This window comes from Fistularia commersonii, chromosome 6 (genome assembly GCF_037954325.1).
Source record: "Fistularia commersonii isolate RoL2024-O1a breed Wild chromosome 6, RoL_Fcom_v1.0, whole genome shotgun sequence".
Taxonomy (NCBI): Eukaryota; Metazoa; Chordata; class Actinopteri; order Syngnathiformes; family Fistulariidae; genus Fistularia; species Fistularia commersonii.
The window spans coordinates 9,291,470-9,315,244 of NC_141289.1; the positions used below are offsets into that span (position 1 = coordinate 9,291,470).

The 23,775-nt window shown below is 44.0% G+C and overlaps 1 protein-coding gene across 1 annotated transcript; it reads right to left on the reverse strand.

The window, feature by feature from the left end:
* Nucleotides 1-52: 52 nt before the first annotated feature.
* On the reverse strand, nucleotides 53-16,178 carry LOC147233336 (XK-related protein 6-like). The gene is made up of 4 exons (XM_086148023.1): nucleotides 15,027-16,178; nucleotides 10,921-11,117; nucleotides 9,990-10,407; nucleotides 53-8,769 (listed from the first exon to the last, which is right to left on the reverse strand). Exons 1-4 carry the CDS (start codon nucleotides 15,611-15,613, stop codon nucleotides 8,265-8,267), a joined length of 1,707 nt encoding a protein of 568 aa, XP_086004149.1. The 5' UTR covers nucleotides 15,614-16,178; the 3' UTR covers nucleotides 53-8,264.
* Nucleotides 16,179-23,775: the final 7,597 nt, after the last annotated feature.

Consider the following 23,775-nt stretch of genomic DNA (forward strand, 5'->3'; position numbering starts at 1 on the left):
AACATCACATCACTCATCTGAAAGAAAAAGTGACTCACTTTTGGAAAAATTAATTGATATTCCTTTATATATTTTTTTTTTCCTCCATCGCAGTCACATTACAATGTAATAAAATGATAAATATATAAAATCAAACTCAAGACTGGCACATACATTTCTTTATCATGTTCAAAACCAAATGAACTGTACATGTTTTTCCATTTATATCTGTTTTACATAGTTTAAAATCTGTTATAATTCCTATGTATTCATAATTGTAAATCTTTGTCCAGTCACAGATAAATAGACTTTTTATTTTCAGGAGGTATTGTAACAAAAATAACACATTTCCTAACACTGGCCTCCTAGGGCCATTGAAAATATTATTCAACTCTTCCCGCAGAATGCATGTGAAACTATTAGACACAGAATACACAGACAAACCAGAGATATAGAATACGTCTCCTTGTTTCTCTCAGGTTTGCGGTTGGTCAGACATTTGGTGTATACCTGGGGGTAGAGGTGGAAGGGGGCTCCTTCCTTCCTCCCCCTCCCCCAAAAAGATCAGAACTTTCCTGAAAAATGTTTCATGAGCAGAGCGGGAGCAGTTCTAACACAGTTGATGACAGCGGCCGTCACTTCTGTCGCAAAGTCATGAGATGTTCGCCAGACAGCCCCTTTCTAAATAAATGTTAGCTTTATATCTTCTGACTGTTGCCAAAAGGTGGTCCCGTCATATTTTATAGGACTTGTTAATTGCTTTTCTTTTAAATCTTTCCCAGAAGATGACCTGTGCTTTAACTCCACTACTTCCCTCCTCGCTGATGCTTCATCTTAACCATTAGGTTAAATACCCGTCGTCATTATTTTAAAGTTAACACCTCTCATTAAATTATGGCTTATGTCGCAGTGTCAATTAATAAAAGCTGCATGTAATTGAGTAAAAATTAGATGACTGGTGTGAAATTAAATTAAAACCAGAAGTAAAGTTGAATGGAATAGGATTCAAATTTCTAAATCTTTGTTACTTGCGACTCTTACTTACCAACACATGGAAAACTATGCACCGCTCTCCAATAATAGTTTAATATTATGCGCTTCACTCATATGAAATGGACACTTCCAAAGAGTCTAAAATAGACAATGACTTATTTCAACAGCACTGGATATTAGGAAGTAGCTGTTACAAGATGGCAAGACTTCTGTCAACAGTCGTACCAACATTTAAATGGTATATTTTCAACTGTCATTAGTCTGTTTGTGCGTAATTTTACCAATCTCACGTTAATCCCGAGGCAAACGATGGAGCCCCATCCTAGTTTTTGGCTGTCTGGCGTAGTCTCGAATACCTTCATGTTCTCTCCACTTCTACAAATGTGTGCTTTACACTCAGGTCAACATGACGGCATGACAAAAACACCAGTTTACGGCGCAGCCTTATTTTTCTCCTTTCATCTTACATTCTGAATATTTATAAAGAATGTTTACTACATTTTAAAGAACCATCTAAGCAAACCGGTTGAACATAGATCAAACTTAGTTACCAGGAAAAAGGTATTTACAATCAAAATGCCAACCACTAGAAAATGAAAGTTACTTTTGCACATCGAAATCTCTACAGCTCCTTTTTTTTTTTGGCCCCAATCCCATCCCCCCGGGCTGGAGAACAGTAGAAAAGCACAACTTCATCAAAATAAAAGCCCATTGGAACATCTTATAGATACATCCACATTAAGGTTTGACCCTGCCTTGTGTGCTTATCAATACCCGCCTAAGTCAAACCCCCTGAAATTTTTCCCCTTAACATTCTTTATGGAGAAAAAACATTTCAGCGGTTGTTGGACTCAGGTTGGGCAGAAGCTGGTCTGGGATCAGACTCAGTTCAATGTCTGGCCCCGGATACGTTTAAGGGCTCTTCAACCAAACAATAAAACTTTGACTTGGAAAAAAAAAAAGCATATGAAGCATTACTGACACACATGCATTTTCTTTCACTCCCTCTTCATATATCTATATATCTATATATCTACACACACACACACACACATACACATATATACATACATATACGTATATATATATATGATCCACGCACACAGCCTGACTGCAAGCCTTATATGCTTTTCACACCCACACCCTCATAGTAGAGCATGTCTGAGTTTCCTCTTGAAAAAGAAAACTTTCTGTTTTTGACATTTTCACAATCAGATACACATTCCTTAGTCTCCGGATTGATTTGATTTCATTTATCCTCCAGGTGAGGGTACATTGAATTGCTTGCAACACTGTGGTCGGACTTTTTTTTTTTTTTTGTATTGTTTAGTCTTTTTTTATACCCAGACACATTCAAAACGAAACCCGAAAATAAAAGGCAAATAAATAAAATGTGAGAGCAGTGATGTGGTTCTGTTTCGTAAAGGTGATCCGTCCGTTGCTTTGTATAGCTGTGGAATCTGTAGCCATACAACGATCAACGAAACTCTTGATTCTGATTTCCATTCAGAGCAGATCTGGCTAAGGCTCTGGTTGCCCTGGCGTCGGAGGAAAGCTCATTAGCGGCGATGCAGGCTTGACTGTAGACTTTATGTGTCAAGAATTTTTTTTTAACTTCTGAGTGAGTTTAAAAATAACCTGATGGTGAGATGATAAATAAGATCACCTGAGGCTACGATCAAGCCTGTATGCCGCCAAAAAACAGATTTTTCCTGAATTCAAAATAACTGTTTTTTTGGTTGCGTCAGACCCGGTCTGGTGGAGGTCAGTGCTGTGAACGGCTAGTGGAAAGTTCGCAAATCTCTGCCGTGACTTTTCTAAAGCTTACTTCTCTTTGTCTTTTTGTTGAAAAACATTCATGCAAGAAATTCACGAGCACGTAAGCGAAAACGAAAAATCCTGACTGCGTTGACTAGGTGGCACGCAACGGTTTGGTGGGTCACGTCAACACAGATGGGGTTGCTTCGATTGCCGAGGCCTAATGTACGGCACGCGTCCAGATCGGAGTGTACCAGAAATTAGCACCGCACTCTTATATTTCTTAATATCTCTGCAATCTTTCAGAATAAATTCCAACTCCGAGTGGATAAGGCATTGTAGCTTTTGAGATGTGTTGCCTGGCTTCATGGAGGCGGAGGGCGTTGCTTTTGTGTGCACACTTGGCATTACACAATTCAATCCAGCTGAGTGCAAAACCAACAGAAAATTAAAACATATTTGGCTAAATTTCGATCACAATTATCACCATGACTGTACAAAAACCATCACGCTTCACTCCATAGCACCATATGAATACTTTTCCCAAATTAATAAAGGGGTACGTGATTTGTGTGATTTAGGTGCTGAGGTAGGGATACATCCCATGTTGTTATGTACTTTTTTTCATGTGTGTGCTAATTGTTTCCCGTGTATGTGCGTGTGTTGTCAGTGTGAACTAAGCACATCTCCCCACATCGGAGACTTGCATAGCTTTTGCAGGACAGGAAGAGCAGTTGTCCGTTTGGACAGAGCCTGCGGCACAGCCTTGGCTGATAACTGAAGGCAGTACTCAAGTTGCACCTTAGAATTCAAAAAGACAATCTGCCCTTATTGCACCATAAGTTTGTGTGTGTATGTGCATGTGTGTGTCTTATTTGCACCATATGACGTGGAATTAGCAGCCAATTGACTCTGTTGCACCATATCAATGCCGACACTACTGCTTCTCCTGCACATTTACAGTTAAATCCATCTGTTTGCAGCAAATTAACCTTTTTGTATGTAATGAACTGCAGAGAGTAAGGTCAGCTCCATTCTCAGATTCTCAGTTTGGTTATCATTATCATTTTGATACTTGGTTCTAAATAATAACAAATGCTGAAAATGACCGGCAGTCCTCCATTAACATTCTATGCAGAAATCTTTTGTATGTGAATTTTCTTCAATTACAACACTAGCAAGCAAATGAACATATACCAAATTCCTTTTTTTAATTTTATATATATTTTATATATATATATGTATATATTTATGCATCTATCTATCTATCTATCTATCTATACTTATATATATATATATAATTTTGTGCATCCCGTTCACCCTCGACTTCACGGTTTCTAGTCTGCGGTCGGGAAGAAAAAAAATACCAGATGAGTTTGAGAAGCCCCCCCCCCCACTCTCTCCCCAAACTGCGATCCGCAGCACCCTGTTTTTTCTTCTTTTAAAATAACATTATCATTAAAAAAGTACAAGATTCTCAAGAAGTTATGGGCGTTATTGTCACGGCGAAGACACGTTGTTTGGGGATTGTGAAGGAATAATTCAAACTTGGGTTGAACATGGATAACTAAACTATTCAGCGGCGGGGAAAGGCTGAATGCTTGTCTTTACCATTATATTCCAAATACTGCATTGGGACAATTTTACACTCCCCTTCCATCAGTATTTGCTCTCATTGTCTGTTACTTAGAAATTTGCCAGAACATTTCATCGACCTAAGGAAACCTGAAATGCCCATTAGTTATTTGGGAATGTTATAATGATTATGTTATAATGTATCATATGTTACTGTTATGATGATTAATGGATTGACAATTCAAATTAGTGGACAGTGAATGGACATGAATGTTAAGGTTAGCTTAGACTAACATTTACAAACAAATATAAAAGCTTCCTGATATTTGCTTGCTTACTCATGAGCACCGCTTTATTGGGACTTCCCAAGTTGTCTGAAATTCAGTTTGACATAGGTTGTGCTGCAGTCTGCCCTTTGAGAGATACTGATTTAATGCTAAATCTTAACTCACACACATACTCCACACTCAACATACATGCCTCCTTTTTGTTACAGCAAATAATGTTGATATTTTTTAACTTTTTTTTTTTACATTGCCTCATCAAAACAGGAATGGTGTAAAATAATGGTGATAAAAGTAATGGTTTACAAAGCACCAAAAGACAGGAGGTGGCATGTTTTAGTGGACAAGTTCTCAAATTCATTGTCATTTTTTAATTTATTTATTTTGATGGGTTAATCAATCAGAATTCAGACTCATAAAGAAATACTTATTACAGAAGCCAAGCTCACTGTCAACCATATCGCTAATTAATCTTACCAAAATCCCCAAAACATGTTTTGCATACCTTTTTCATACTTATTGTGCTCTTAAATGATTTGCAATTTTCAGACTAATTGAAGGGCAATCGTCAAATCTCATGGTTGCTACTGGACTTGGTTTCTCTCCTTGAAGATGTTTCTTTCTCACCTGGGAGAGATGGAGGGAGATAGAGTTTACAATTGGTGGGGTTGACCATTGGTCTAACAACTGCTTGTTGTCGTTGCACAACAACTCGCTCATTAATATAGCAAACCCTTCCAGCACCAAGCCAAAATCCCAGCAGTCATGTACCAGAAACCACAGGATGAGAAGTGGAAAGCCTTCAATGACAGAAACCAGGTCCAGTTGCCACATAAAACCACGACTGATTTGAATTTCTGTGGACCTCTAAAAACAAATTAAGAGGGCATGTTTTTGTGTTCATCATGACCACTCTTTTTTTCCTATTTAGCGCCGGGAAAACACTTTTAGCACCATCCAGTTGAGTTTCTATTGGCTGTAACAACATGTCGAGGCATCCCCCACCCCCCCACCCCCCTGGTGGCCTGCGAGTTTCAACGTTGGCGTCAGTCAACAGCCCAGCGACCGATATCTCGGCTTGTTTGTTGTGTCCTGCCAGTGTAACAGCTTGGCTTACAGATTTAAACAAACAAGGAAATAAATAAATAATGAGCCATGATGTATCAGAGCTCGGCTGTGGGTGGCTTTTGGAGGTGTTGATGCTGGACACGTTACAGAATAAGACGAGTCACCAGGGGAACTGTGATGAATCTAAACTGGTTTCATAGCAGCTTCAGTGGCAGCACCTTGTTAGCAATGGGACCATGTTGATTAGATATTCTACAGGAAAATACAGTACATGTTGCATTTGTCTCCCTACAGGAAACTCTTTGAACAATATCTCATTTTTGTTGCAGCGGCGCAAGAAAAGCCTTTGCATTCAAATATTAATCACAGGAAATGATGCAGATGATCGTTAATACCTACATTATGGCAGGATGAACCTAAAACATTGCATAACAGCTATAATACTTTCAACACTTGATATTCTCTTGATTTTTCTATTATCTCAAAAATGATAAACTCACGACAGTTTGGTTTTAAAATTCAAAAATATTTGTTTAAAGTAGTCAATGGCTTAAGACAATTGTAATCACTTGAATGCACCAAACTCCTGCTTCTCCTGGGGTAGTCCAAGAACTATTGTGTGATTGGTCAGAGATTCAAAGTGGGCGTGGTCAATGAAAAAAACGCGGAAGTGCTGTCGTTCCCACTTTTCCGCCAATTAGTTTAGAAGGGGGAAACGGTTAGAGGGACAGCTGGCCGAGGAGGTGAAGAAGTCTGAAAACGTAAGTTACACATCTTAAGGGCGTGTATAGACACAGAAATGACGAGGTAGCCCGACCGCTTTCCACAGACGAGATGGCAATTGTAGACGTTGTTGCTCGTCGGATCCCGCCAGTGTTTGGTGCCCATGACGTATGATTCAGTAGGCGGGGCATACGAGGAGGCGGTCTTTGTGTCACGGCCGGAAATAATTGCGCTATCGTTCTTGCCATCTGTAGAAAGATTATTTCTCGCAGAGTACGTCGAGACCTTTTAACCCTCAACCCTCTAATCGTGAATTTGTGTCTCATTTTAAATGCAAAGGTATTAGCACAACATGTTTAGTAACAAATTGGCCGGGAGGTTACTTTGAAACCCAAACAGCTAAACTAGCATAGCTGCTATGGCCAAGTTACATTGGTAGGTCAAGCTACATGCTAACACCTTAGCATACAACGCCTGTTCAATGTTTCAGCGTGTTTCATACACATCATTCAAACTAGCTCAGTTTAGCTAGTATTGTAAGGTTTGATTGTTTCTTTTTCTAGTACACAGATGTGTTTATCGCTTCACATTTGTGTGTGTTTGTGCGTGTGTGTGTTTGCGTGTGTGCGCGCGCGCGTGTGTATGGTATTTTAGCTAAGTCTTGCTTTCAGCTGTTATTATTAATTTTCTCACCTAGAATTGAGGTCTTTTAACAGGGCCTATTAAGAACTGTTTGCATAATTAAAGTATGACATTTTGAGGAAAAGGCTACTTTTAATTTGTTTTCTGCCTTAAACTTTGATAGTTGAAAATGAAGACAGATGCTCCTATTTCATTTTTGCGATCTAATGCCACATTTGTTTTGAAGGAAACTACACTCTCTGGAAATATCTCAAAAGAGATAAAGATGGTCATATCATGTTTTCATAAAAAAAAATAAAAAAAAACTGATCAATTGTATAATACTATTACGCACAGATTGAATTACTGAGTACCTTGCAGTTAAGTGTGTTTTTCTAAACACTGGAACAACAAACGAGCTAGCTGTTCCCTCTTGCTCACAGTTATTATGCTAAGCAAACGTGTGCTAATCTTATTTCATGGAACAAGGACACTCAAAAATTGTCAAGCCACTCTTTAAGGGAGTGCAGCACAAAAATCTGACAGAAAAGGCTAAATTTGTTCTGGCGCACTTTAGATGCCAGCATGTTTTACTATCTCCATCTTTCCCATCACGACCTGCCTGTCTCCCCGCTCTCCTTGACATACAAGCCCTAAAACAAACATATCCAAGTTCATTATTTGACTCAACAGCAAATGGAACGGTACTTAAACAACATCCCTTCTTTACATGGAAAACTAACTTTTCACTCAACTAACGACAAGTAAAGAAATTCCTTTCAGTAAAAGAGACAGTTTCTGTTCTCGTTCTTCCTGTCTCGTTTTTTTTTCTTATAATTTTACATAGACCCGTGTAACTTTGCACAACTCAATGTGAACAGCATGCAGTGGTCTTACATTAAATTTGTGAAACTGCGCTTCTATTTCTATATTTTCTTTTCTCATCGGCACATGGACATGTGAAAATCAAATTAATGATGAAGGGCACTAAGAGGAATTGGAATAGTTGACAAAGGGACAAGGAGAGGAATGCATGGGCACGCACTGAAGCAGCTTGTTGACTCATGGTCATGGGACCCGCAGGTCAAAAGCACCTGCAAGGAATGTATTTCTGTGACAGTGCTTAGGGACATCCATGTGTGAAAGATTGCTTTTGTGTCTGTGTGCTTACGGCAAGTGTGTTCAAATGTGATTTCAGTATCAATGTAAGCAAATATGTCTTCTGATGGTGCATGTGTGTGTGTGCGTGTATGTTTGTGTATGTCAGAGTGAGGACTCATACTGCAGAAGTTCATACAGCAAAGGTCCATCGCGGTATCGGATGCCCACAGCAGCTGGAGTAATGTACTGTAGGATGTTTATAGTCCTTCGCAGTCTCCTGTCCACATAGTGAGCATCCCATGCTGGGTAACGCTTCCTGGGCATATCAATCTTTATAAGCGGGCCCTCTGGCTTACTGGTGAGGGGTGCTGACCTCACCTGGAAGACGGGAAGACACGTCTCGGCCACATCCTCTTCTGTCAGTGACTTAGTCATGTGGGCTGGGGTGGGAGGGGCAGTGGGCGGCGCCGATGGGGGCAGTGGGAGACCCCAAAGGAGCTGGGCACAGCAAGATGAGGCAGGACTTGGCTGAAGGTGGGCAGTGGCAGGGTGGAGGAAGCCATAGTATAGCAGCATGACCAAAACACCCCCGGCAAATGTTAAATAGACGCCACACAATGCTGGGACAGCGTAGGAGTCAGTCAGCACTGGGTCCCTGTAGGCGTACCTGCGGCGTGAAGGAACAGGGACAAAAGCATACATACAGGGTTTTATTTAATTACATTTAATTTTATTTTTCTATTGGGGCAATACCAAATATCAGAACCCCATTTTGCTTTTTTTTATCAAGCATCTATTTCCAATATTTACATTTAATCTGGCTTTACAGTCAAGTTTCATAATAAAGAACATCTGTGTATCACCCAAATTTGTTTAGCTGTTGCTCTTAAAATCTTTTGTTAAAAGTGCAGTAAAACGATGACCCTGAACTTGTCTTTACATTTAACATACATTTAGTTACATCTCTCAGCCAAGCATCGCTGTCCCTATCACAGATTTGAATCATTCAACTTATTTCACATTCATTTAAGGCTAAATCATCCCCTTAGTTGTTTTTCACGATGTGATTCCAGCAAGGGGTATTTGTTATGATTGATTTGATAGCAGATAAGTGAGTCATAAATGACGATGTAAGAACATGTTTGATGGAGTAGCTTGCTGTTGTATTTGAAATAAATCTTGGAGACCAAGTGAGCTCTGGCACAGAAAAATTAGATATTTCAGGCTTTGTTGGCACAACTAACATTTCTTCATTCAGTCTTATTATTTATGTCCACCAGTTGTCACCCTGCATGCTGTGTCGATTTATATTGAGGGACATTTGTGCGCACAAAAGGGATGAGAAACTCCTTCAGATTTCACATGACACACCAGTAGGAGGCCGCTTATTAAAAGAAATTTAGTAAAGCAGGACTAATAATTGCCCCGAATGAGTGACTGAATGGTTGATTGTCTATGGATGTGGCCCTGCGACTGACTTGCGACCAGTCCAGGGTGTTCAACCCCGTCTCGCCTGATGACAGTTGGGATAGGCTCCAGCATTCCCCACGACCCTGAGTGCAGGGTAAGCGGCAGAAGAGGGATGGAAGGAATACACAATGAGTCCAGACTGGATTTTGGCTGATATGCTAAACAAATATTCCTTTTTGTTAATCTATACATCTTGATAGATCCCTTTTCTAGTTGTCCTTTATATTGTATCTGATTTTCACACACTTGACTGTCTTCTTTTATATTTGATGCCTTTCTGTTTTTTAATCATTTTGTCCCCCCATATTCTTTTTCATTCTGTCAGCATGACAAAAAAGACCCTTTTTTATCCCTCGGTAAATTTTTCAAAATGTATCAAGAAAGAATATGGCAGTCAAAAGATGTGGATCAACTCACCAAAGTCCAGTGAGGATGGTGTTCTCAGCCAACACTACAATGTAGTAAGCCACCATTCTGTGCCGCGTCCGGCCCTCTTTCACGTTGAACCAGCAGAAGATGTAGACAATTCCCACCACCATATTGAAAAGCACCTCCTCCCACTTTGACATGCAGAAGTCCGTGCCGCCGTGCACCACCCAGAAAGCCATGGCGCACCAGTGGACCACCACAAAGATGCCAAAATAGATGTGGAAGAGGGAGGCAAAGAGGGCGAGTGAGAGCACTCGAGATGAGATGGTGAAGAGGCGCCAGAAGAGGTGCAGCAGAGCCCCGCGGTAGCTCATGCTGCGCTGGTCGTCCCGCGAGTCCCGCAGCAGTTTGTGGTAGGAGGCCAGAACCCAGGCAAGAGACAGGAGGGAGGCAAGGGACGAGATGCCTTCAGAGGGGAAGGGAAAGGGGTGATTGGAAGAAAGAAAGGAAATCAAAATGAGATTGGGATACATAAGAGAGGGAGGTGAAGGTGTTCTGTTCTAATGTGAGAATTGTTAGTTAGTTACAAGATTTAAATTTTGTTATTTTTTTAATCACCCAGCTGCTGTTTGGTCCCACCCCATGAAGTGGTCACATATTTTCAGTAAAGCAGAAGTCTTTAAATGTCTTGAGGGAACGGGATGAATAACACAGGTGGGTGGTCACTTAGATGACACATTTCCGAGATGAATAAGAACGAGGAGGCTGATGGCTAGCGCATCTTCCTGATGACTGCAGATTAGGTTTTTGGAACAAACACCATTGTACTGTATCATTTGCATCCAAAAATTACTTGAAACCATCAAGGCAAATTGCTAATTACTGTTTGTGCAGCTGTTCTATTCCGCGCTACACGAAATACACGGCGTTGTGTTCTCAAATGGTGGCAGGGATTTGATGTCGCTTGTGCTGCGCTTACACTGAAGTGTCTCAGCTCGGTTCTCCTGGATCATGATGCAGAGCTGCAGAACCAGCTGAGGGGCGGACTCCAGGAAGGTCTCCAGCAGCCTCAGCATGTTGACGTCTGCGTACTCAAACATCATGGCCCAGTACCAGCGGCGTTGGTGCTCCTTCTGGCGACGTGACATGATGCCCAGGTACAGTGTTCTGATGTACCTGCGGGGGTCAGAGATATGAACACCAATAAGTCAACGTACGCTGTGACCCATACCGGTGCCATTTTACCATTCTATCTGGTCTGCGTGTGACATTTGTTTCCAGAATCATTAATTTGAAGCAAGGTGACTATTTGTTGCCACTGAGGTTGCCAAAAGGTCTTTTTCACCAAGTACCAGCTGTTGATTTTATGACCTGATATGATGAACTTCCACCAGAAGTTGGTGACAGAATTTATAGCACTAATATTCAATCAACAGTGCATGGAGTGTGTGGTGCCAACCTGGAAGAGGTGGTACACACTGAAATAAATTTATTGAGCTGACTGTATTGGGATGAAAGAAGTTTATCTTGGTCTGAATATTGACATTTCCTGACAAATATGCGAAAATCTTAATTTTCAATCAATGATGTAGAGTCAGCTGCTTTGAGGAGCTATGCATCATGACTTACATTAAAAAGAATAGTAATTTCCTCTTATTGGCTTTGCAGAGAGCAGCTTCTCCTTGTGTCAGAGGTAGGCAGTGCAGTTATCATCATGCACAGGGAGCCACACCATTTCCCACACGATTCGTATCAAGATACATCATGACTGAGCTCACGCTGTTTTCACATGAGCGTCGTGCTGTCCAAGATCATGCTTTTTATAATGTTATCAGCCCATCCAACTACATCCTAAAACCTGCAATACCATTTTTTGGAAGTTGCATTTTTACCCATTGACAGACTAGTTGTTCACACGTGAAGAGGAGGGAGCAGCTCATCCTGTGAGAGCATACAGCCTGGAAGTACCTGCTTCTGCTGTTTCTGTCAAACGGGATCCGAGGCGGCATCATTCGCCAATCCATTTCATCACTCTCACAGGGAAATAGTAAAACCCTTATTGTTCACTGCTCTGCACTGAAGTCTTGACGGATCAGGTGAGTGATTCCTGCAAATCTGCGCCTGGATCCCCAGCCCCTCCGTGTCCCAATTAGATCTCACCGATTTTTATTAGTGCTTTTCATAATCATGCAGTGGATGAAGTTAAAGCTCAGATCCAGGGGTTAAAGTTACACTTTAATAGCTTTAGATTATCTGGATGGATAAAAAAGAAGGTAATGTGAATATCGCTCTGTTTATAACACGTTTTCAGATCACGAGCAATTTGTGCAACTCATGAAATCTGAAAACGAACTGGCAGCGCAAAAATTGCAAAATAAAAACTGGAGAGAGAGAAGCAAACAATAATTCTGTAAACTTGTGAGATTTTCTTTCCTCGCAGGTCGTAGATGTTTGTGAATCGTTTTTGAACCTTACAATCAGAATGAATGAATGCTCTGCGAGCAGCGGCTTCTGAAAAGGCAAAAAGGGAAACTCGTAGGCCACAATGGATTTTACCAATGGATTTGAGTCCATAGTAAATGCTGTCTGAATAATGTTGTATAAACATAGTTCAATCTGGCTAAATTTAAATAAATTCCTTATTCCGGGCTGATCTTTAACTGACATGGCCTGTGAAATAGACAGACACCTTAGTTTAATTGGAACAGACAACAGCACGAAGGGTCGGACGAAGGTAGGGATTTCAATTAAAAAAGCCCCAGGGTGCTCACCAGGATTGAGTTTGGGTATGTGTGTAGATGACTGTTTGTGTGTGTTGACTCACATCAGCACAAATGACATTGTTCTACTTGCATTGAATGTGCATCGCCAGTGCATGGCTGTGTGTCTGTGCACAGCGCTCTATGTATTGCGCTTATAGCCATCTGCTTTGAAACATACAAGCACATAACATAAATAATGCACCATCCATAGGAGTACGCCTCCACACACACACACCTTATGTTATCCATTAAAACCATTAACGATGAATTCACTTGTTTTGCAGCTTTAAAGATGAAAAAATAGATGAGTATTTGTCCTTGACTTCAGAGCTATCAAGGGTAAGGAACAGTTGCATGTGTAAAAAAACCAAAACAAAAACGAGAAAATATCAGCAATGAAAGGCAAGTTCCCACATGGAGGCGGAGGCTGAGGGTGTGTCGCGCAAAGAGTAGCAAGTGACCCTGACAACCACTCGCTGTCTTGATAAATGCAAAACATATGTACCAAGCATAGTATAGCTTGTATTCATCTACCCTACCCCCATCGGTCTCACTCTTCCCTTTACTCTCCCCTCCCCCTACTTGATTCCCGTTGTGCACCCCCCCCCCCACGCACACACTCTCCTCCACAGCATCTCCATCTCGATGTGATCTGTCTCAATCAGCTGTGACCATTTCCTCCATTTCAAGCGACCTCTCCCGCTCCTCCTTCTCTCCTTCCTTCAGAAGGGAAAGTCCATTTGACAGGTTGAGGGGTGAATGCAGGAGACATGGATGGAGGCAGAAGACGATCAGTGTGACTGCACAGTATAAGGTGTGTGTGGTAGATTTAACCCTACAACCATAGATAGACCAAAGCAAAGGAGCAGAGTAGCACATCCCTAGCACAACAGGATGTAAACACACACACACACACACATTCATTACTCCACTTTCCCTGCTGTCCACCTAGAGGCAAGTGGACACCATTATGTAGTCTTCTCAGAGAAGGGGGGGGGGGGGCTGGAGTGAGTGAAACGTCCTTGTATAGAGGGCCAGGGGGCTTAAGACCTGCTCTCCCTTGACCACCACCTAAGGGCAACCAACCTCCAACACACGCACACAAATGTAAAAGAAATATATGTGTGTGTGTGTGTGTGTGTGTGTGTGTGTGTGTGTGTGTGTGTGTGTGTGTGTGTGTGTGTGTGTGTGTTTCTCCTGCCAATGCTTTTAGCACATCAATTAGCACCTAGCCTCATCCAACATTGTGTGTGTGTGTGTGTGTGTGTGTGTGTGTGTGTGTGTGTGTGTGTGTGTGTGTGTGTGTGTGTGTGTGTGTGTGTGTGTGTGTGTGTGTGTGTGTGTGTGTGTGTGTGTGTGTGTGTGTGTGTGTGTGTGTGTTGTAGACAGTAAGCAAAAAGAGGTGCATTGCCAGGAGCGCAGATGCCTTCCCTCTTTGTACTCTTCATGCATGCTGATACTCACGGGCAGAGCCATGACACCGTTTTTCCACTGGTCACACATTCTAATGCTTGGGAGCACATATACTCAAACACCCAACGAACACACATACCCAACGAACACGCACACACATGCACACACACACACAAGCACGCCGCTTTCAATCACTGGGGAAAAGCGAACGATGCTGTCCATGGTGCTGAAATCGTTTTCACCGCTGCCCTTCACCAAGTCAGTCATTTTCTTATGACATACCCAGCAAAACAAAAAAGAAGCCAGTTATAACTATAAAAAGGCCAAAATAACCCCCTCAAACATTTCTTTTACGATGATTCACATGATATTAATAGTTCTTTTCTAGGCAAACGGCAGTGCATGTAAATGCTTGGTGCAGTCCCCTTCACAAACATTTCAGCTCAAATAAGATTTGAGTAATCTCTTTTTGTCGTGATGCTGTTGTGCCACAGTTTGAGGGGAGGGTTTGTTGAGACCCCCGGGCAACAGTACGGTTGGCCCGTAATTCAACCATACAAAGTCTTAATGGACATCATCAGACACGTTTTCTGCAAAATCACATTTCTTACTATGACCCCCCCCACCCCCTAAAAAAAAAGAAGAAACTGTGCCATGAGTGCTTTTGCTGCTCAGCTGTCTGTCTTCATATCTGTCAATCCTTCCCGGATGAGAGAGGTCACAAGGAGCCTTCCTCTGTCTTCCCCTGCCTGTCAGTGTGAAGCAAGCGTTCCCTTCTTGCAGCTTCACTGGTTAGACACTCTTTTCTAACCATTAGCAGGATTTGTGTGTGTGTGTGTGTATATGTGTGTGTGTGTGTGTGCGCACATTAAGTTGAGTTCATTTGTGTGTGTCCTCTGCCTTCCCCTACCTCCACACTTGTCCCAGCTGGAGTATGTGTATGGTGGCCTGCCACAGCCAGATGGTGGCCAGGTGCAGGCGGTCCTTGCCGGGATAGAGGCACCCTAGGGCCACCGCGCCCCGCTTGGTCAGCCCCTCCACCTCCCCGAGCCCCCCGCCGGTGTAGTCCTGCACGAACCAGCGGAAACTCAGAATCTGGACCAGCACCGAGGGTACCAGCACGAAGAAGAGCGTGAGGCCGAACCAGAGGTAGTCCTGCCTCCGGTAGTAGTCCACCGCCAGGCACAGGTCCGTACCCACGTCCCAGAAGAAGACGAGGAGGGCGAGGATGATCCAGAGGCAGTCCAGCCACAGCCGCTCCCGGGGCGGGCAGTGCGTCTCCCGGACGCCCGCCCCGCCGACGGGCTGGCCCCCGCCGAGCAGGGAACCCAGGCAGGCGGAGCGGCAGCCCCAGTAGCAGGCGGAGGAGCGGCAGCACTGGCAGATGTGGATGGCGGCGGAGTCCAGCGGCTCGTCGGCGTCCACGTCGTACAGCTGCGCGAAGCCGCCGCCGCCGCCGCCGCCGCAGCCGGCTTTGCCGTCCGACTGCGCGGCCATGTTCCCCTTCCCGCGGCCGCCCTCCTGCGAAAAGCACGACAACCGCACCGTTGCGATTCCTGGCGGGGAGCGAACTTCACGTCACTTCCCGCACACCTGCCGCCCAACGCCTTCGCCGCCGCCTGCGAGCGCCAACGCCACCGCCGCCGCCGCCGCCGCTGCTGCTGTGTCTCCTTCCCGTCCGCGGTGCGAGGAGCCATCAGAGCCTGCGGCCGCGCGACCGCGGCTCCGCGTGCCGGTCTTGGCAACGCGCCGCCACCGGGCGCGCGTGAGCAGCGGCGGCGGCGGCGGAAGCGGAAGCGGAATCCGTCCTAGTCCGCGAGCCCCGCATCGTCCCGTTCTGCGCGCGCGATCATCCACGGGCGACGTGAGGCTATGACGTAATGCGTCCGTTCTCCAGAACTGTGTGTGTGTGGACTCAAGCACCGGACGGCTTCCTCACACGCCGCCCGTGGAAATGAGATCAACTTTCCGCCGTTCGGTCGACCGGAGAACCCCCGACGCCGCCCTCTTTCGCCTCCCCGCCGGCCCCGCGTCCGCTCCTTGTCGCAGCTCCGGCCCCTCTGCGGTTCCCCCGCGCCACGCTCTCCTTCTCCTCCCCCACCGAACTCCGCCCTCTGCCGGGGAGAGAGTCAGCACCGTCCGGCCCAGTGCACCGGGAAGCCGTGCAATCACGGCGCATGTATTGGCTTCTAAAAGAAAGAAAATGAAATGAACCTTTTGTGACGTTTCACTCTTCACAACTCATCATCATCATCATCAATATTCCCAATCACCTGACTCCACCCCCGCCCTGCAGCCTAATCGGCCGTGACATGTGTTTATGTGTGAGAGCATGTGCGTGTGATCCGTGCACGGTGGGTGGGGTGGTGGTGGATTTGCAACTGTTACAAAACTGGGGTGATGGTGGTGTGTATGTGTATGTGTATGTGTATGTGTATGTGTATGTGTATGTGTATGTATGTATGTGTGTGTGTGTGTGTGGGGGGGCGCTGGAAACCAATGTAGTCAAGAAGCTGTGAGGCGTTCAGGGAAAGATGGATGGATTTAGGATAGAGAGGATGGGAGGTTTTTAGGAATTGCTGGGAAGATGGGAGGGGTGTGTCAGAGAAAGACAGCAGCAGCAGCGCATTTCCGAGGATGACGGGATGTAAAGCAGGAGGGGGAGTGAGACGTTCAGGTGCCTCGAAAGAGAGGAGGACACTGGAATATGGGGCAGGCAATGTGTCCGTGTTTTCAATGCATGAAAGTCAGCATATGGGAGGGAGGAAAAAAAAGAGATGGTGAAATTAGAAGCATAGAAAGGAGATGTGACTTTGGCCTGCAAACACACACACTCACACACACATGCACACACACACACACACACAACCATGTTCAAGATGTTTCTAAATATGCATGTCTTTATCACACACTCACAGTCCTGCTCGCTTCTCATTTATTTTCAAACAGTTGCTCTCTCTCCCTCTTTCCCTCCCTCTGTCTTTATCTCTCTCTCTCTCTCTCTCTCTCCCTCCTCTCCTCCTCCCCGTGTCCACTGGAGATTAGCCTCTCTGTTGTCATGGCGACCACGGCTGTGTAGCTGAAGGACAGGGAGTACGAGGAGATGGTTGTAACGCTGAGTGCTTCGGCTGGGTGTGCTTGCGTGAGAGGCGGGCGAAGGCCGCGCACTCTGGTTGTTGTAGAACATTCTGAGAAACGTGACCCGCGGAGATGCTCCTGAGAAGTTCACCATGTCTCTTAAATGCATGACTTTTACCGCACGAGGAAACATCCGTTCGTCTTTTGCTATAAACTAAACTCTCGTTCTTTCTGACTGACTGTATCCCTCCTTTCTAAATTACTGGGCAGTGATATCAAGATAATCTGCATGATGCTTCGAGACTGATATGGGGGGGAAAAGAAGATTTGAGAAAAAAGAAGAAATTCGAGTATCTTCTTGTAAATCGTGGACAATTGGGGTTTGAGCAGCAAACTCAGCACATTTACTTAATGGGATGAATTAGCAAGATAGCAAAGGCCCTCTGCCTCAAAGTGGCTCTGACTATTTAGGCCTTTTTTTTTTTTTTTTGAGACAAAAGGCGGCAGTTTTTGCATCCGCAGCCAACCTGAAAAGATTGTAGCGACGCCCTTGTTTGGTGCCGATAGAAATCAGGACTTTGAAGGACTGCAAAAAGCCATCACGAGTTCTTTTTCTCAAAATGCAAACTAGGAAAAAGAAAATCTTAAATGTGAACAACTTTTCTTGCCTTATTAAGGAACTTTATACTCCCAAGATCACAAAACTGCAGACAAAAACATGCAAACAAAAAAGCTTCTTGAATCATTACATTCGTGTGAAAGAGTCCTGAAGATTTTGTATCTTGAAAATCAGACCTTCTCATTCATTATGAAGACAGCTGGGTAAAAAATAGGTCGATAAATCTTTAATTATTTCTAATTCGTGTATGCATGAATACATTCATTTTCCATGTATCTATTATATACTATTATTTATTTCCATTTAATTATTTCTTTTAATGTTTTATTTCTGTTAATTTTCTTGTGACAGTCATGGTGATGCAGTCGTCAGCGCTTCTGGCTCACAGTACGAAGGTCGGATTCCGACGGTGGGTCTTCTTGTGTGGATGCTCCAGGTCCCTCCCTTGTCTGCATGGGTTTCCACCTGTTTTTTCTGGGCTCTTAATTGGAGGTTATTTGGAGAACCTAAAATTAAAGAATGAGAAATTGAATGGTGGTATGTCTCTATATGATGGGTGAAGTGCAGGATGATAAGTGGTATCAAAAATGAATGAATGAAAAGGGGAATACATGCATAAATGAATGATAAGAGAAATAAAGAATGCTCTTTGAGGAGATCTCTGCTTGCACTCCAAGGACAAAAACAGACTGAGTGAAGACAGGACAGAAAAAAAAAAAAAACATACTCGTAAAATGCCGATTTGGCCGATGTACCATTGATTTTCACTGCTGTGTTCTTTGAACATACAGGAGGTGAAGTCGTTTACGCACCAGACAGAAAATTACAGAAAACAGCAATTTGCGCGGCGGTGCCTTTTTTCTCTTTTCCTCAGCGCCCGAAATGATCCATTTAGCGCTTAACGGTTTCGTGACAGATGAGGAGAGGAACCACTTAAGTGTTGATGACTTTCTTGCCCCCTTGGGGGAGATTAGTCAAGAATTAGGAACAATGCTGTAAATGAGTCACTCACACAGTGAGGTCCCTCAAAAAAAACAAAACAAAAAAAAGGGCATTTCAAGGTCTAGCGCCAAGGTCATTGAGCAGATCTGCTGCAGACTTGACCCCGCTATCAATGCGTCTTGTTATTTCAACCCTATCTTTCATATTAAAACAGTACAACCAGGTAAAAGCTATGGGTTTTTGCAAAGAGGAAACACCAGAGGTAGGAGGGTAATACAAATGTTACTACTTTCAGCAGTTACCTCCTCATTCTGGTTTTATGCAGTGTATAATCATATGATCTTAGCAGTCTTGGCACATATCAGAAATAATAGTTACTTGACAAACAGCCAAGATAGTAAAAATAGAACAAAAGAACACATCATAATATCTCATTTGGTCAGAAAATTCTAAGAACACAGCTCTAAGAGCTGTCCAGCTTGAATCTGGTTCCAGGAAGTAGCCTCCTCCAGGGGAACCTTTTTAGCCTGTTACGTACACCTTAAGCGCCACACTCAAAAATAAACCAATTTGATTAAATCGGAAGGCAACACGGATAACATGGAGGGTGAAGCTGCCAAAGCGTTCATGTCCTGCATGGCGAGAGTAATAACCCAGGACTATGAGATGGGCTGAAGTGTTTTTATCTTTTCCTGCAATTCTCGCTGTGTGAGGCCCTACCGTTCGCCAACTCTATCCAGTAGACCCTCGGCTTACGAACTCCCCTAATCACAAACAAATCGACCTACGAAGAGGTTCGATCAAATTTTAAATTGAGCTGTGAACAAGACCTTGGTGCACAAACACAGAAAGAAACAGACTCAAGGGCTACCTGCGTTGTGGCGTAGCGTAGCAGGCAGTTGTGCGTGATGCACCGCGTTGTTGACATCATTCATCGTTATGTTCTCTTGTTATAATACTTTAGCTTTTTTTCTGTAAGTTAGGCCCCATCATTCCTAGAAAAGCTAAAAGTGCTTGTGATAGTGGTGTTAAGAAGTGGTTAAGAATTATAGTTGATCTGAATAAGGAAATAATTGTTAAACATTAGAGTGGTGTTTGTGTACCTGGTTCCTCTGAAACAGCCTAGTCCCGGTAACGGTTGTTAGAACTACACAAAGTTCCTTCACTGCAAATGCAGCTTTCGTTTCGGCCGTAACAAAACTGCTTATGTTTTGAGGCGTTGCCTCGCCGTATTTTTTTTTTCCAACTTTTTTTTAATCAAACTAACAGGATTATATTATAAAAGAAAGCACGATCAAAGCTCTGGAGGTCACAGAAAGTTCAGAGGATACATTTGATAAATGTGGTGTGAAGCCCAATTACAGCCTCATGAACTAATAAAAGCCTTTCAGGATACATTCTGAAGCAGGCCGGCAGAGAACACCAGGAACAGAGGGGTCAGCTAAGGTCGCAGGACATGTATCTTTTATGAGGAGCTTCTGAGAAAGCAGGTGACCGATGGTTGACACAGACTTACTAATTTACACTGTTTTTGTATGTATCTATTGTCATTGGTTGGTTGATGTGTCTTGTGCTGCATCATCCGGCAAGAACGACAAGTTGGATCTGGGTAAAATGGCATTGGGCAACTGAAATGTGAGCAGCCTTGTTTGGTTTCTGCAAAATCAAAGTGATGAGCAGAAGTCCAAAAGAGACTCGTGGAACGATAAACAGAAAAGATGGTAGACGTGATGTGCTGCGTGTCTCTGCCTCCTCACCATCTGTTTCTACAACTGGAGGGGGCGGGGGGACGGGGACGATCGCTCATCTTCATCGGGATAACTGGGAGTTTCACTCTGTCCTTGATTTGACGGTTTTCGGAAAAATACTCTCTCGAGAGTTGGATTTATTGGTGAAGAATGTGATCGAATACGTTTTCTGCCCAAGGTTGGATCCTTTGGCCGTGAAGGAAGCGGTAAATAGGCATGGGGAGATGGGGCAGGATATGACTATTACCTGGCTTCAGCTCCGTGTAAGCAGTCATTTTCCTTCTGGGCCACCTATTTTAGTGACATGATCCTTAAATGTGCCCCTCGATGCAACAACTCCACTTGAAATTGGTGTTTTGCTCACAGGTGGTGCAGTGGTTAGTGCATCCGCCACACAGCAAGAAGGTCCCTGAATGGATTCCCATGTGGTAGGGGTGGGGGCTCTCTGTGTGGGGTCTCCATGTTCTCCCCATGTCTGTGTGGGTTTTCTCCAGGTTCTCCGATTTCTTCCCACAGTCCGAAAAACATGCAGGAGGTTCATCAGATACCCTAAATGGTCCAGTCGGTGAATGAGAGGGGGAATGGCTGTATGTGTCATCGTGGCATTCATTGCTGTGTCCGCCAACAATAATGTTCTAGTGTTCTAGTTAAAGCTCCACACTTTGCTGAAGTCCTAGCTGCCAGTTACGGTGAACAAGATGGCCTGATTTCCCTGAAAATACTTTATTAAATCAACAATTAATTGTAGAGAAAGCCGGGAGCTTTCAGAGCCTCAGGAAGTTTGGGACACGAAGAGCCGAAGAGCGACGGAGGCTCTGGCGCTGTGTCACGGTCGACTATTAGCTGGCACCTCTGTGAGACGCGAGTGGGAGTGTGGAGGTTGGTCACACCGTGGAAACACTGAGTCCACCGGGAGTCATGTCATAGAGCGTACAATCTGTCGGGGTGCTAATATTCTGCTGCTGCTGAGGATCTGTTGAGTGTACAGTATACTCTTGTTTTTCGCGGGGGGTCACGTTCCAAAAGAAGGACCCTTAGCATGTCCAGAAGTTTAACTTTATCTGCGATAGATAGCATCATCCGCTGCCTTTAGGGCCCTGCCACAGGTGCTTTTGTCGGTCCAGAGCGTTTTGTCAACAGTATGGGTTTTAGAGAAAATTGCAAGAGAATTTGCACGTACGTAATGTAAATTTGGCAAGCTGTTTTACGTACGCGTACATATTAAACTGCAACGTTATTGACGCCCAGGTAGAGAAGAAGCAGGGATGACTTTTTAGCCAATCAGAATGCAGAACACAATCCACGATGCAAATCTGGGAAGTACCGAAACCGTGAAAAGTATTCCGCGTTATAGCGAGGGATCACTGTAGTGAAAATCTCAGGAACTATTTTACCATCAATGGGTTATTGTCCACTGTTTCTAGAGTTGTCAAATTGCTTTCTAAGGACCATAGATTACTTCTCTCTTGCAACCATGACGCGTTCCCCAGTGGTGACTTTTGTCTTCAGTTCACGTCTTGATATGTGTTTTGGCGTGTGGCAGTGAAACACTTGTTTCTTTTCCCCCACCTGCCGTCTCAAAGGTCCTTTTTTGAACTTTGTCGCCGCAGATGGAGACTTGCTTGTTCCATTTATTAAATGCAACCAGACTGCATTTCACAGGACCGACCGACACACGTTGGCGGGATCAGACCTGAGCTGTGCGGCGTACAAATGGGAGATGAGAGGGGTTGAAATGGAAAGTCTTACCAAGAGTCGGGAGGCTTTGATTAAGGATAATAGTGTTTTCATTCTTTTCATGCTGAACTTTGGAGATAATGCGAAGGAAGCTTTCACTTTCACAGGGCTCTGATGCTGGACAGCAGTGCTCGACTGAATAAAGCCTAACTTCATTTGTTGCCAACATGACTGAGAAAAAGAAGAGTTGTTTTTTTTTTTTTTTTTACAACCTCTATAAATAATAGATTGTTTTGAAATTGTGAGGCTGTTAAAGATCAAATTGAAAAATCGAGACATGTGTCTGATGCCATCCTTTATTCGTGACATGTTAACGCTTTAACAGCTTGACAACAGGACGCCTCCTACATAAAAATGAAGCCTTTCTTCTGCGCTTTCAATCTGGCTCAAAATGCATCCTCATCCAAGTCGATGACTTAAACATCTCACAAACCTTGCCCAGAAGTGGAATTTGCCTATTTTATACAAACATACAGAAAAAAGCTGTTTTCATGCATCAAGATGTTTGCAGTTGTGCTTCTGCTGCACTACATCAGCATTGCCCGGCAGTTAAATTGTCACGATACAAGTATTATGGCGATTCTTCATGACTATACTAGTATGTACTAATATGATAGACAGCATCACCATGCGTTCACTGTTGTCTGCGGTGCAAACAGTGATTTCCCCGTTCCAGCATATGGCGAGCTACATTGCATGGTATGCAAACTCCTCCGGTTGAGTCTCTCGGATGTCTCTTTCTCAGTCATATCCTTGAGGGTGAACAGCTTCACATATAGTGGCCTGACCCGCAAACAGCTTCAGAGGTCCCTAGGATTCACAAATGTCTACCGCTGTTTCACAAGAAATTGCTGCTTCCCCACTGACTGCTCTCACGTCCACCAAGACCACCTTTTCTTGGTCCCCTGAGGCCAACTCATCCTTCCTGGAGCTGAAGAGGAGGTTTTCTCAAGCACCTGTCGTCATCCAGCCCGACCCCCATGAACAGTTTGCTCTTGAGGTTGATGACTCTGAAACGGGGGTCGGTGCAGTCCTATCCCAACACACGGAGTCTGATGGGAAACTTCATCCTTGTGCCTTTTTCTCCAGTAGATTACCCCCTGCTGAGAGGAATTATGATGTGGGGGGTTGGGAACTCGGAGTGATCAAACTTGCTTTGGAGGAATGTTGGCATTGGTTGGAGGGCACTGAACACCCCGTCCTAGTCCGGACTGATCATAAGAACCCGTCTTACATCCAGTCAGCCAAACGTCTCAACTCAACCCAGTGGTGTCATTTCCTGATTCAACCTCTTGCTCTCATCGCCAAGGTTCCCAGAACACATTGCAAGATTCCCTTTCCGGCCAGTTCTCTGCAGACAACACCAACAAGACCCCAGGTCCCATCCTGCCACCTAACTGCACTGTTGGAGCTCTTTCCTGTGACATTGAGGAGGTCATTAACCAGGCGCTTCAGATGGAACCCGACCCCGTGGCAAAACATACGTCCCCACCTCAGTCTGCTCTTGTTTTATCCACCGGGCCCACTCTTCCAAG

Excerpts from the sequence above, each read along its gene's own strand:
- LOC147233336 (XM_086148023.1), bottom strand. The coding sequence starts at position 15,613 with ATGGCCGCGCAGTCGGACGGCAAAGCCGGCTGCGGCGGCGGCGGCGGC. Across the intron at positions 10,408-10,920 it reads CCGAGCTGAGACACTTCAGT|GCATCTCGTCCCTTGCCTCC; the intron begins GTAAGCGCAGCA and ends TCCCCTCTGAAG. Across the intron at positions 8,770-9,989 it reads ACCATCCTCACTGGACTTTG|GTACGCCTACAGGGACCCAG; the intron begins GTGAGTTGATCC and ends TTCACGCCGCAG.